The sequence below is a fragment of the Chiloscyllium plagiosum genome, chromosome 1 (assembly GCF_004010195.1).
Source record: "Chiloscyllium plagiosum isolate BGI_BamShark_2017 chromosome 1, ASM401019v2, whole genome shotgun sequence".
Taxonomy (NCBI): Eukaryota; Metazoa; Chordata; class Chondrichthyes; order Orectolobiformes; family Hemiscylliidae; genus Chiloscyllium; species Chiloscyllium plagiosum.
In genome coordinates, this window is record NC_057710.1 from 84,953,337 (window position 1) to 84,968,263 (window position 14,927).

Below are 14,927 nucleotides of genomic sequence, written 5' to 3' on the forward strand. Positions count from 1 at the left end.
GCTCACTGTCACCTGGTGGCACGGTGGCTCAGCGGTTAGCACTGCTGCCTGACAGCACCAGGGACCTAGGTTTGTTTCGAGCCTCGGGCGACTGTTTGTGTGGAGTTTGCACATTCTCCTTGTGCCTGCATAAGTTTCCTCCCACAGTCCAAAGATGTGTAGCTCACGTGAATTGGCCATGCTAAATTGCCCAAAGTGTTAGGTGCATTAGTCAGAGAGAAATGGGTCTAGTTGTGTTACTCTTTGGAGGGTTGGTGTGGACTTGTTTCCACACTGTAGGGAATCTAATCAAATTGATGGATTTATTAATTTTCAAATTATGGCTGCATCATTTGGGTGTGAGATTGTCAGGCACTTTCCACAGGGCCAAAAATCAAAGGTCATATCCGTGTGGACAAATACCAAACATTTCTTCTCAAATGGATTGTGATGATGTAAGAAGACAGCTCATTACCACCTTCTACGGAGGAATTGGCAATAAATACTGGCTCAGCCAGCGATGCCCAAACCTAAGAATGGATGGAAAGAAAGCATTGGTCAAGAAATGGGTTGCTAATCATCACTAATCCACTCACTTAAGACTGAGACTGGGGACCTGACAGAAAGGGAGAGACATGATTAGCAAAAACACGATAAAATCAGAGAATGTGGGAATGTGTAGGAGAGTCTAAATAAGTACATTACTAATTCCAAACCAATGTTCCAATAGAAAGTATTAGCCAGTAAGATTATTATTGCAGCTTTTTTGTTGGAAGAATTGAATTATTAGTTTTGTGTTTAAATTATTACAACATTTCCCTTTGTAGTACTTACCAGCCAGGCTATTGACCACAGTTATACCTCACAAATTTAATCTCTGGTTTCTTGGGCTAAACAGAAATTTCCCAATAACCTGCATCAAGGTTATATCGGTGGAAATGTCTCTCCTTCCATCAGGTATTCACAAAATAAGCTATTTCTTCAGTAAATTGTCCTGTGATGCTTTGCGGTGACAGCAGCTTGCATTGATATAGAGAAGATGTACAAGGATGTTGTTGGAATTGGAGGATTTGAACTATAGGAAGAGGCTGACTAGAATCATAGAGACGTACAGCACAGAAACAGTCTCTCCAGTCCAACTCATCCATGCCGACCAGATATCCTAAATTAACCTCGTCATGTTTCCCAGCCTTTTCAGCCTCTCCCTAAAGCTCAAACCCTTCAACCCTGGCAACATCTTTGTAAACCTTTCCTGAACACTTTGAAGTTTAACAACATCTTTCCTTGGCTGGGACTTTTATTCCCCGAAGCACCAGAGACTGAGGGCTGACTTTATACAGGTTTATAAAATCATGAGGGACATGGATAGGGTGAATAGCCAAGGTCTTTTTTCCCAGAGTAGAGGATTCCATAACTAGAGGGCATAGGTTTAGGGTCAGAGGGAAAAGATTTAAAAGGGTCCTGAGAGACAACTTTTTCACGTGGAGGTTGGTGTGTGTGTATGGAATGACTGCCAGAGGAAGTAGTGAAGGCTGGTACAATTACAACATTTAAAAGTCATCTGGATGGGTACCTAAATGAGAAGGGTTTAGAGGAATATAGGCCAAGTGCTGGTAAATGGGACTAGGTCAGTTTAGGATATCTGGTCGGTGTGGACGGGTTGGACCGAAGTGTCTGTTTCCATGCTGTAAAATTCTGTGACTCATTCCGAACATAACAAATTTCCAAGATATTTCTCCAAAGTGGAGCAAGCACCCTGGAGGGTTGTAGGGGTGGTGGTAATTAGAGACAGAGACAGAGAAGACCATAGGGAGATTTAAAACCAATTGTAAAAATTTTAAAATTGCAGCTTTACTTAACCAGGAATCAAATGTAACTCAACAAACAAAAAAGATATCATGGGATATAATGAGCATTCGGATGCAGCTGCAGGGTTTTGGATCACTTCAAGGTAATAGAGAGTGGAAGATCAGAACGGACAAATACCTAGCATTTCATTAATTTAAGTTGTTCCTTCAGTCAGTAAATAAATTTGTCTACATACTAATGAAGCTGGTATTCAGTGGGCCAGAAGGACAAACAAAGAGCCCTGTTGACCTGCAAATGAGTAAGGGAAAGAGATTACTTGCTCATTCCTTTTGGTGCCGCCCTGCCTCAAGTAGGAATGTATGCTAGCATGCTAGGACCATGCTTGGAAGTTCTTGCCCTGCTGCCTTCTCTTGTCAGATTATAGTATTTAGTCATCAGCATGCTACTGTGACTTGAGATTGAGGTAGATAAAAGTTCACCCAGGTATTTGCTTTTGTAAATATAGTTTTGTAAAACAAGTCTATGACATAGAGTAATCTCAGCTGCCATCTAGCTTCAGTACATACAGATTCTGAGATCAAAGCTGCCCCTCAGTTTAAGGTCTTCATTACTTGTTACACAATGTAAACATCAATAAGGGATGGTTTCAAAAAAAAGAATGTGCGGCTCATTACAGTTCTGTTTGTTGGACGTGACATTATTCAAATACCTTGCAGCATGTGTCTTTTATAAAAACTTTTACTGCTCATTTCAAACTTCACTGGGGAAAAGCTTGCACATTGCTATGCCTCTCAATGTCCTACAATTAATAATTTGAAAATTTCTTGGCTTCATTACAAAATCTTAACATTTTTGGAAGAATTAAACCAAGAAATAGACAATATTGTCAATAAAGTAAAGAGTAATATAATTATTAATTCCTTTTGCAGATTCTCACTGTTACACAAGATAATAGTTTAAATATATGCAGATTATTAACTACTTTGTTTCTTGGAGAAAGCATCCATTTTTAACTTGGAAACAATGAAGTTAGAAATTATTCTGGGCAAAAATAGTTCATGGATGCTGTACAAAACTCTCCGATACTTTCTGCCAGTATCTTAGAAGAATTCTATTTATGACAAGTGTGATACAAATGCTTTAAGTGTTAACTTGCCTCACACTCTCTTGTTGAAGTGACCATTTTATGGTTGAGCCTTGGCAGTGTGTGACAGAAACATAAGTTAGTCTCAAGAATCTTGTCAATAAACCAGTAATGTTAGAAAGACAGTTGACAATATTAAACTATTTTAACACCCACTCAAAATATATCTTTTTATAAATTAGAAGTCTGTAATGCTAGCAAGTCACTAAGCAAGTTAAAGAAGCTTGACTTCTTAACTGTCAGTGCTTGATGTCTGAGAATGGTGATTAGGCTCAGTGTTAAATTACAGAGCATTGGGTCAGATCTGAAACTCCCTAGGTTAGCTTTGCAGTGTCATTTGTAACAGGCGACAGGGGAAGACCCTGGGGCAGTAACTCTGGAGATTTAATGGCCATGTGTCGCCATCTCATTAGTCACAGTTGGGAGACACAGAAGTCCTCAGACAAGTGCTGTAATAGTCAAAATTGGATAAGGCTTTGAGGTATGTCGTAATTACCATTAAGGGAATTATAAAACAAGGTAGCTGCTACAAGGAGTTTGGGTATTTTGTTTTCTAACTGGCATCCAGCTGAGGAATAAGAAGAGGTTTGTGCTGCAGTTCATGTTAAATACGGTATTAAAATGCTGACTGTTAATGGCATTTACTGTGACAAGCAGTATCAATCCTCAGAAACACAATCTCATTTACTAGATTTGGGTACAAACAGGAATTCAATGAAGAAATGGAATTATGCAAATACACAACTGCTTAGTAAAGATTTAAAATATAAACCACTTCATCAAAACAAGTCTCTAGCTGTTGTCTTTCTATGTGCAGACCTGTAGGGTCGAGAATTTTCTCAGATCCACTGTAACTTTACAGTAAAATAAATAGGGTTTCTGCTGAAGATACAGCAGCAAAGTAAAGAAATTCCTAAGAAACTCCCAAGATACTGTCTAAATAAAATTCAGTGATGAAAAGTAAAAGGGAAACTTTCTGTTTTTTTTTAGCAAGAGAAGCATTTGTTATGCTTCAATGTATATATTTCATATATTTGTCTAACAGTAAGTTTGCATGTTAATACTATGATTTGAACTTGATCTCAGCATTTATGCACATAAACGAGCAGCTATAACTTTTCTTAACCACTCCCAATTCCTTTCAGAGTGAAGATTCAGATGAAGATGAGCCTTGTGCTATCAGTGGACGATGGACCTTCCAGCGGGATAGTAAACGATGGTCACGGGTGGAGGAATTTGACGTTTTTCCACCAGTAGAGGTTACAAATGGCATCTCTGTTGATACCACTTTGCTGAAAAATGCAATGAGTCATGAGAGTGTACTAACTGATCTGAGTGAACGGCAAGAAGTGGCATCAATTCACAGTGCCAGCAGCACAGAGAGCAATGGGGCAAACATCCGAAAGAACATAGAGACCACAAGGACAAATTCTGAGATCGGTGTGATTTCCTCAGGAAGCACGATTAACAATGTTGAATCATCTAGTACCCTCCCTTCGCCAAAGGACATCTCCAGTTTTACTTTCAGTGCAAAAACTGAAAGGAACACAAAATCTAAAGCCAAGAGCTTCTTAAAGAGAATGGAGAGCCTGCGCATTAAAAGTTCTCACAGCAAGAAGAAACTTCCTTCAAAAAATAACCTGGTCATCAGTGGGCCCGTACTCCAGGAAGGCATTGATGAAGAAAAATTGAAACGCTTGAACTGTATTGAGATAACTGCACTCAATGGCAACCATATGAATGCTTCAGTGATACGAAGTCAAACTGTTTCTTATTCAACACAAACAAGTAGCAGCAGCAGTCAGTCAGAGACAAGTAGTGCAGTCAGCACACCCAGCCCTATCACCAGAACTCGCAGCCACAGCACTTGCAATAAGCGAAGTGGCATGTATTTAGAAGGCTTTGATCCTTTCAGTCAGTCAATGCTGAATGACACCAGACAACAAAACTTAAAGAATCAGAAGGGTGTAGAAGAGGACATCATCTTCTATATACCAGAGGATCACAAGCCAGGCACCTTTCCAAAAGCACTTTCAAATGGCAACTCTTCCCCCCAAGACAGCACTTCTGTAAACTGGAGAAATGGAAGTCTTCATGGTCATAGACACTGTAGCCTTACTCGGGAGAACAGTGCTGACAGCTCAAAGGAATCTAGTTTCGGACGGAGACGAAACTCATGCAGCTCTTCAGGCAGCTGTCTTAGTATCTATGACAATGTGCCTGGGTCCCATCTTTATTCCAGTACTGGTGACCTGGCAGATCTAGGCAATGAGGAGGACATTTTCCCAGAACTAGATGACATTCTACACCATGTCAATGGACTACAAAGGATTGTAAACCAGTGGTCAGAAAAGCTTTCTGATGAAGGGGATTCAGACTCAGCAATGGATTCTATTTCTCCTTGCCCATCTTCCCCCAAACAAATACACCTGGACATTGAAAATGGAAGGGTCTCCCCAAGTGATATTGACAGTACCGGGAACTCCATCATTGAGACAGAGGATCAATCAGTAATCCGAGAAAGGAGGGACTCAGGTGTTGGTGCATCACTGACAAGATCTAACAGGTCAGTAAAATCACTTGTAATTACAATGTCACAGGAAATTAATTACTTTGAATAATATAAGATCGTTAAACATTGGAGCATGCATAGACAAAGTACAGCTTCCTTTTTGGCAAATTAAAAGAAAGACCCATTTCACATATGCTGCTCTTTGATTGTGTCCAGGTACCTCAATACTTAGAAACCAGCACAGTTTCTCAGTTGCAGAATTCTTTAATTTGGGGAATATTGAATAGTGCATTCACAGTAAATGTTTGTATAATTAACATGAAAGCTGAACAGTCTATATTTTTCAACTTATATTTTTAGTGGTGGACTGCTAAGTCTGTTACACCAATCTGTAAAATCCAGTTCCCTCAGACTAGGGGGATCCCTGGCTTCCAACCCTCCTCACCAATGACCCTCAAAAATATGAAACAGAAGTCCCTATTAACCATTCACTCTTGAATTTCCTATTCCTCTCAGTGCTTTTATCAGTTCGTGCACTTATGGCAATCATTCTCTAATGCGTATAAACAAACTTACACTCTGTATTTAAAAGGTTAAGGGGTGATCTGATCGAAGTCTTCAAGATATTAACAGAAAAAGGGCAGGGTAAATAAACTTTTCACACAAGTTGAGGATTCTAGAATAAGCAGGCCAAGTCTGAGAATTAAGGCTAGAGTGTTCTGGAGAGACGTTAGAAAGCACTTCTACACATAAAGGATGGGATATGTTTGGAACTGTCTTCCACAAATGGCAGTGGATGCTAGAAATGTTGTTAGTTTTAAATCTGAGATAGTTTTTTTTTGTTCAGCTCAGCAAAGGCATTAAGGGATATGGGCAATAGGCAGGTAAATGGAGTTAGGCCACAGATCAGCCATGATGTCATTGAATGGTAGAACAGGCTTGAGGAGCTGAATGGCCCACTCCTGTTCTTATGTTCCCGTGTATCACTTTTTACCATTTCCCTGTCGTATTCCACTTTTGCTCCCACCTGATATTCACTGACCCTTACAATCTTGCACTGCCAAGTTTCCTTTAAATTGATTCTTGAGATGGTGCTTATTTCCCCTCCCTGATTGAAATAAAGACTGCAGTTGAGGGATTTTTCAGTGAGGTTCTGTGAATTATTAATCCAGTAACATAACCGCTACCCTAATCCGCCAGTTTTCTCTATTACACACATCAGAACAGGCTTTATACTTCAAAGCAGAGCTGCATGGTATTTTTTTGAAAATCAGAAATGAAACGTTCTGAAGCAATGTGTATGTGTGTAACATATCACTTTGAAACTGACTAGATAGTCTTCTGGTGCTATCCATAACCTTTTATTGTCACACTTTATGGATCTGTATTAGAATATCAAGAATACTTAGAATATTTAAGTATATGCTAAAAAAATAAATTTTAATTGTGAGTCTGGGACTCAATTTATATAGGATGATTAACTGGTAACATGTAATTTTAAAACCATGTTAAAAATAGGTATGATTACATTGTATAGATTTAGTCTTACAGCAGGCCCACTAAAGAAATCTTGTAATAATCTACTTTGCTTTTTGCAATGCTTGGTACACTTACTGAACTTTAAAACAGATCTTGCAGCTGATTTAATGCAGAAGGAATATCTAAACCCACTTTAATTGTTCCAGGCTTCATGCGTGATGTGAATATTTCTCTTAATCCTGTTGGAGTAATTGGACAAATAGGACCTACATGCGAGATAGCTACCAAAAAATAATGATACTCTTGACTTACTTAATATTATCATTTAATTAAATAGACGGCAGAGATTTCGCTGGGGCAGTTTCCAGATCTCACACAGACCAAGTTTGAATTCAGCATCCCTGCAAATCAACAGCCAATCTGTGGCCCAGATGAACCTCCTTCAGAAATTCTCTCTCCTGAAGCTCACCGCCCTCATGGAGAAATATTCACCTTCTAATAAGCATGGATTTAACTGGTAGGTACTGGAATATAACAAAAGGACCATAAATAAATAATATTTATCAAAATTTTTGTGATAAACCTTTGTCATTTGGTAATTATCTAAGTGTGAACTCTAAAGTACCTTTGGAATGCATGTGTCAGTGACATCTTATCTTATAAACAGAGTCAAAAAGGAAAATCCAATGTGTCAGTACCAAATATCATTCACGAGCATTTTCAAATCCCATAGTTTAAAGAATAAGGTAGATAATCTGTAACTACTTTCATTGATGGTAAACACTGGTCTAATATGTAATAGTCTAGTGTTAAAATATCAAATTGCTTTCCAGAGTAAACTAATTACATCTACGTCAATCTGAGGCTACGTCTAACACTGCGTTTCATGATCAGGATCAAAGGAGGTTGTAGGTCGTCACATTCCTGTTGCAACTGGTATCTGAGATTTGGGGCTGGGTTTTCCATTTTTATTTGATGAGAACTTATGGGACCTCGAGTAATCTTGCACTAGATTATGTGCATTGCCTTGCATTTGGCCATTGGAGGAATGGCCGATCAGATTTCCAGTCAACTTGGGAATCATTCCAGTATTCCACATTATTTGCCAAGGAGAGAGAGTGAACATTCAGAAATAACCTTACATGAATCACAGGCTGATGGCCAGTCTCTCAGGCTGTCATGTTCACATTCATTTCCAAGGCATGGTTTGTGCATCATGGTAGCGGGTTGTTTTCTGAGACAAAACCAGGCAAACAGCCATATCAAAACAAAAATTGGGAACATGCTACTTTCAATTCTTCTTTGTTGTTGCCCCCATTCCCCCTCTCACCCACCTCATTATTGTACATGAACCCTTTAAGAATAGATACTTTCAGCAATTTCATTGCAGTGAATTATTTGGCCAGTTACCCTGGAATCATTACCAAAAATGGTAACTTTCTTTCCAAACCTTTAAGAATGATAGTACATTTTTTCACAACATCCAACAGTACTCTCATTGTCTAATCCATTCTAAGAAATGTTTATGACTGCAAATATGACTCTCCAGTCTTCCTCGATCTTGTAACAGTAGCGCTTTGTATATCTAACAGAACAATACCAAGTATGTTTCTTTTGTGGACCGCACATGATTTAATGATTAAGTTAAATGCAGCCATCTATCCTTAATTCACCGGAGATTTTGATTACACTTGCCATTTCAAGAACCACACGACACGCATAAACTGTGGATATTTACTTGATTTCTCCAGAGTTACTCATCAAACTATGTTTCCCTCTGGCAATATCTGAGCTTTCACAGCAGTCCCATACCTTTGTAAATGATAGTGGCCATTCCAACTGCCTCGGGGTTTAAGAGACCAGGCTCTGGTTACACAAAAGCCACATTGTCAAATGGTTGTTCAATCCAAGTCTACAAAAAGTGGCATCAGTTAGTGCAGTGGAACATTAGATTTCATTTTGCCTTGGTCACAAATCAACTAGAGATCACTTCTGTTTTGTTTTGCCCAGAGCTCAATTTTATCATTGACAGTAGATCATGTCAGTAGTGTGGCCAACAGACCCTAGTGTTTGTTTGATGTTTCAGCATTTTTTAAAAATCAGTATCTGATTGGATTACTGACAATTAGAGAATCAAAGCGGATATTGGTACTTCATAGAGGATGCCAAAAAGAACACGGTCTTGGCAGTGGCATAATGAACGAATGCATGCCAGGCCGTTTCAAATAAATAGCAACTGAAAAATGAGAATTAACCCTTAATCTCCTGTTAGGTTCAGGGAAATTCCTGTATCACTGGAGCAACCCAAGTTTATTTACAGTTTGTACTCTATGATTATGAGGTAAACATTGATATTAACAACAGTAAAGATACTTAAACAGCTGCTCTACTTGATTAACTCCAAAGATTGGGTAAATTTTAACTATTGACTGAACATACAAACTGCCAGTTAGGTGTAGACTGGCTGCTATAGAACCTGCCCAATTTTTCATTTCACGTATCACTCAGTAATTGCCAACACACTCAATCTCTGCCTCACTAACAGCAAAAACCTGTTTGAACTTTACATCAAACTGATTATCCTCAACTTCATCCTGCTCTTCTGTCATTCCTGCTCTCCTGTCATTCCTGCTCTCCTATCCTGTTCCCAAACTCGATATGATTTGCTGCCGACAAGTAACCATATTGTTTGCACCCCCTCATCCTGGCAATATCAAAGCAAGAATACCTTATTAAAAATGACTGCCCCCTCAAGACAGTATTGTTAATTATTGGTTGAGGATGAGGCTTCACTGTGAAAGCTCACATAGTTTCAGTAACCTGTTAATGTTCTTTGTCAATGTTTCCCCAATAAATAATATTTATTAAAATATGATTTCAGAATGTATCTAATCCTTATCATTTCCTTGTAAAAGAGACAGCTTCTTAAAGATATTGTTGACACTGCTCCTCACTGCCTGCTTTATTGTGGTTGTAGTGCCTTGGCTGCATTGAAGTCCTTCCAGCTGGCAGCGTAAACACAATTCAGAATGTCTGGAATTGCAGTCCAAGAGTGCACTGCCCTTTTTCATTAAACTGCCAATATCCTCATCTAATAGTCTAACACCTTTGCAGATTCACCCCTCTGTGTGCTGTATTTTCTTCCTTCCTCTCCCTGGACCTGTATAAAAACTCTATGCACATCAATCGAGCTCTATTCCTAAACTGTATCACATGCATTGGTACTCATGTTGGTCCATGTTCACTCTTTTTTCCAGGGCTGTTCCCAAGTTTATGAAGAGGATCAAGGCCCCAGACTACAAGGACAGGAATGTTTTTGGGGTTCCTCTGCTAGTAAATGTCCAACGCTCAGGACACCCGCTCCCTCAGAGCATTCAACAAGCCATGCGCTTCCTCCGCAAACAGTGTCTGGACCAGGTCAGTATCTTACTACGGCGATTGTGAAAAGGAGCCACAATGGCAGTTAATCACGGTTCTTGTGAGCAATGGGCTGGATTTCGAACCCCGCCTCAGATAATGTATTGGCGTCAATAGGTTTAAATGAGGTCAGTCTAGCCAATGCATCCCCTCCAGGGCTTGAGGATGATGAATGATGAATCTCATGCAGCAACTACCTCTACATTTCCCAGCAGGTTAAGTGTCCACCCATGAAGGGCTCAAAATCTGCCACTTTAAGGGATGGATCCTTTGCACCTCAGTTGTTTGTTGTTCCTTTATGTTGGACCCAGTCCTCTGGGCCCACATTTCTGCTTGAGGCTTTGGCCCTCAGAGTGTCAACTGAGCACAAGAAAAATGTCTCCTTGGATCGTTCAGTCTCCAAAGGCATTTCGCAGTGAGTCTATCTGTCAGTCACCAGCTTTCACTGGGCAGGTAGAGATGCTAAATCAAGGAAGCAGGATTAAATTGTGTTAATTACATTTTAATTATGTGCTTTTCAATGAAATTTCAGCTACCAATGAGCACGTTTCCTGTTTTGTTAATTTCCCATCGGTGACCTAATCGCTTATAGTTTCCTGCTGCTGGGAGTTTTAATGCATATCACTCTGCAGAATTCTCCATGTCAATTCACCACCTTGGCCTGCTCTAGTAGGACTTCACAAAACTTTCCCTGGTATGCTTGATGGTGACAAAAATAAATTGGTTTATGGCATTTTTGCAACTGAAGTTGTAAAAGGTTAAAGTGCGATATTTGCCATTTCGTTTAATACAGGAGACTTTATTAAGATCAACTTAAATCTGACCAAACAGCCTTGCTTATTGAATGCAAGTCACTTTTTTTGCTGCCATTGTCATTGAACATTTCTTACAAATGTTTTTAAAATCATGTTTTTACTATTGTCAATCAACAGGTTGGATTATTCCGGAAATCTGGAGTCAAGTCCCGGATTCAAGCCTTGCGGCAGATGAATGAAACTTGCACAGACAGCGTAAACTATGAAGGCCAATCAGCATATGATGTGGCAGATATGCTTAAACAGTATTTTAGAGATCTGCCTGAGCCACTGATGACCAGCAAACTCTCAGAGACATTTCTTCAAATCTACCAGTGTAAGTAATAACTGAAAAGAAAATTTTGCAGTATAGCAGATGTTTTCAGATGTAAGTACAATGGATAGTCTTTGTACTTGATTAATGTTCAAAGTGAAATTTTGAGCATTAAAGTGAAAGACAAGCTCCAAAATCACAAGACTGTTCTTGTGCCCAGCTGCCTGTCTCTTATTAGGCTTTTAACAGGAGTCCGAGGGGTTAGATCTCTTGTTTGACAATGTGGCCATCCTGTAGGACATGGTGTCTCATTCCATCCGTCCACTGGATCTCTAAGATTAATTTGATATTATATAGAATACATCTAATGCATTTGTAGAAAGGGTGTAATGGGGCAAACTGGTAGACTTCATCCTGTGAGGGAATATAAATCCTCTACTTTTTATGGTCTAAAGTTCTTTGATTGGATTTACAAACATCATTGGAGGGGCCACCCAGATGCAATTGTAGCCTCCCAAAGGCATTTAAATCATGGCAACTCCCACTGATCCAGCAAACATTGCCTGGGTCCTGCGAAAGCCTGGGATAACTGTATTAGGAATAGGGGTTTGCTTTGGGGAAATGGAGAAGCCCATGTTTCATTTCGAACAACAGTGTTTGCCAGGCAGGTGATGAAATAGTACATTTGAACACAATGGTATTATACCGTGTTTGGCACTTGCAAACAAAGAAATCGATTTATCTTGCTATTTCTGAAGTTCATAGAAGTGGTTTAATAATGCCACGTTGTAATTTGACATGTTCTGTCTGACAAGTCTAGGAACATGAGTTTGTCAATAATTTATGTAAGTAAAGGTCTGATAGGTCACTGTTTAAATGTCCCTGTTGATTCATTTCTTCTTGTTCCTTCCTGTATAAATAATCTGAGGGTGTTCTATTTTAAACTGGTGCAAATTTTGAAGATTATGCATGTTTTGAAGATTGTCTATATTTTGCGAAAGTACTATATTTTGACAGTAATCTATTTGCTCTCAGTATCAGGATTTGTTAAGTGTTCTCTCTGAAATAGCTTGCATATATTTACGGCTCAGCTCATAGCACAAAGAAAACAAAATAACTTTGTGTGGACTCATCAATCATCCCATGCTGTAACACTCTTGGCCTCCTAATAAAAATATAAAACCTTAACCATACATTTAAGAACCAAAAAGGAAGTTGTTCCTTCTGTTTGGGATAAAACAGTATGCATTGAATTTTTGTCAATGTTAAAATGTGCTCTGTGACAATAGGTACTTTGGCTTTCCATTCTGCTCAACATAAAAACAACATGTTAAAAACATACAGTGAAATAAGGTCCAGGAATCAGATAAGTGTTGAAAGTTGTAGGAATCCTTTTTGTTCTTTTCACTAGCATTCTCTCTCTCCTCTGAAGTCAGGAATGGAAAGTGGTTGACTTCTTTTTAATCCCAAACTCTGTTCTGTAAATTGTCATGGCAATTGTGTCGTCTGTAGTGAACTGTCAGCCAAGGAGAGACCAGCTAATTTCAAATGGCCTGAAAATTTGAGTTTTTTTTCAATCTGCCAGGTCTAATTTATTGCTAAAGCAGAAGCGTCCTAGTCTCTTACGGTTCAGTTCTATATTGCCACGGCATTTATCCACTTAAAGTATCTCAGCTGAAACTCAAGAAAAATACATCAGTTTCCACTTGCATTTTTATTTCAATCACCAGCCTTCTGTCTGAATCTGTGAGTGATATTGTTTAGTTATGAGCTTTGGACTTTGATGCTTGTGCCCATTCGTAACTCTGCACTGTACAGTCATCATCTCAAAATAGTGCATCTTATGTGAACCCCTTTGAAGTCTATATCAATCTGGTGTTTTATAAAATGCAAGTTTTCCTTCCATAGCCATAAAGCACCTTCAACATCTCCTACTTCAAGTTCGGAATGTAAATGTTGTCTTACTAAAAAATATTATGCCGCAGATGTCCCGAAGGATCAGCGTCTCCAAGCAATCCAGGCTGGCATCATGCTGCTGCCTGATGAGAATCGTGAGGCCCTGCAGACACTTCTGTATTTCCTGAGTGACGTCACCGCTGTCGTGGAAGAAAACCAGATGACACCTACAAACCTGGCAGTGTGCCTGGCTCCTTCATTGTTTCACCTCAATACTCTCAAGAGAGAAAACTCATCTCCCAGGTACTGTTCTGGGAATGGAGGTTCTGTGTATTTTAAATTTAAAAAGGAAAATGATATCTGTTCATTGATTAGCTCACTTTCTGAATACAAATATACTAAATCTATAATACAAAATAGAGTCATTGAAGAAACATTTGGACAGGTACATGGATGGGATAGATATGGAGGGATATGGACCAAATGCCGGCAAATGGAACTAGTTTAATTGTGAAAACTAGGCAGCCTGGACAAGTTAGGCCGAAGGGCTTGTTTCCATGCTGTAAACCTCTGACTCTGTGATATATATACTCAAGAGGATCTGTTGCACTAGTTACACATCTAAGGAGTCCTGTAATACACAGTGGGTTGGATCTTGACTTTGTACAATGGTATAAAATAAAATGAAAATAAATTATGGGACACATAAAGTTTGTTGGCAAGATCAGTAATAGCTGAAAATGTGTTGCTGGAAAAGCACAGCAGGTCAGGCAGCAGCCAGGGAACAGGAGAATCGACGTTTCGGGCCTAAGCCCTTCTTCAGGAATGAGGAAAGTTTGTCCAGCAGGCTAAGATAAAAGGTAGGGAGGAGGGACTTGGGGGAGGGGAGTCGGAAATGCGATAGATCAGTAATAAACCTACAAACATATTTACGTACCGAGAATGGCAAAACATATCCAGATGTACAGGGAGAGCAGTGACACACACCTACATAGATATTTTTCTAATCAACCTGTTCAGAGGTATCACATCTACAATGTATAAGGGAAGGTCAGTCACCATTGGATCAAGGAGAACAGTAGGAAACTTGGAAAAAAACAGCTAAATGGGGAAATGCACCCCCATTTCAAGTCACCAACTAGAGAAGAGAGAAAATTTCATTCCAAAAAAAACACACAGACGTCAGACTCTCAAGCTAAAACAGTTCAAAAATGCCTTTTGTCTGGCATACATTCTAACTATTTATTGCGTGAAACTATAATGTTGTCATCCATCAATGGGTAAAATTGATAAGGACCTCTTGCAAGCGCTGTCCCCACGCAGAACCACGGCCTCAGAAACCTTAATTAAAATAGAGCCTTGACCTTGCCATCGAGTCTACCATTTAATTTAAAGGCCAGTCACATTCAGGTTGGCTCCTGATGCAGAGACAAATTACTGTGGGTTTATCCGAGTGAAAGGATTTTTACTCACTTTCATGTAAGTGTGTCACATAAATTGTGTATCCTAATTGTTGATCCTTGTGTAAGTTTACAGGACTTGTCAGTGTTTAATAATCCTTTTGTCCAGTTTAACAAATAGCTGTGCTGGCACCTTGGTGTCTGTGCTGTTGTTCACTAGTCA

At 39.3% G+C, this 14,927-nt stretch overlaps 1 protein-coding gene across 1 annotated transcript in view; it reads left to right on the plus strand.

Moving 5' to 3' along the window:
* Nucleotides 1–14,927, plus strand: part of dlc1 (DLC1 Rho GTPase activating protein) — a 47,608-nt gene that overhangs the window by 25,615 nt on the left and 7,066 nt on the right. The window contains exons 5-9 of the mRNA XM_043690328.1: nt 4,078–5,498; nt 7,261–7,440; nt 10,181–10,340; nt 11,273–11,471; nt 13,394–13,607. Coding sequence (XP_043546263.1) covers nt 4,078–5,498; nt 7,261–7,440; nt 10,181–10,340; nt 11,273–11,471; nt 13,394–13,607 — 2,174 coding nt within the window. The remainder of the gene's footprint in view (nt 1–4,077; nt 5,499–7,260; nt 7,441–10,180; nt 10,341–11,272; nt 11,472–13,393; nt 13,608–14,927) is intronic.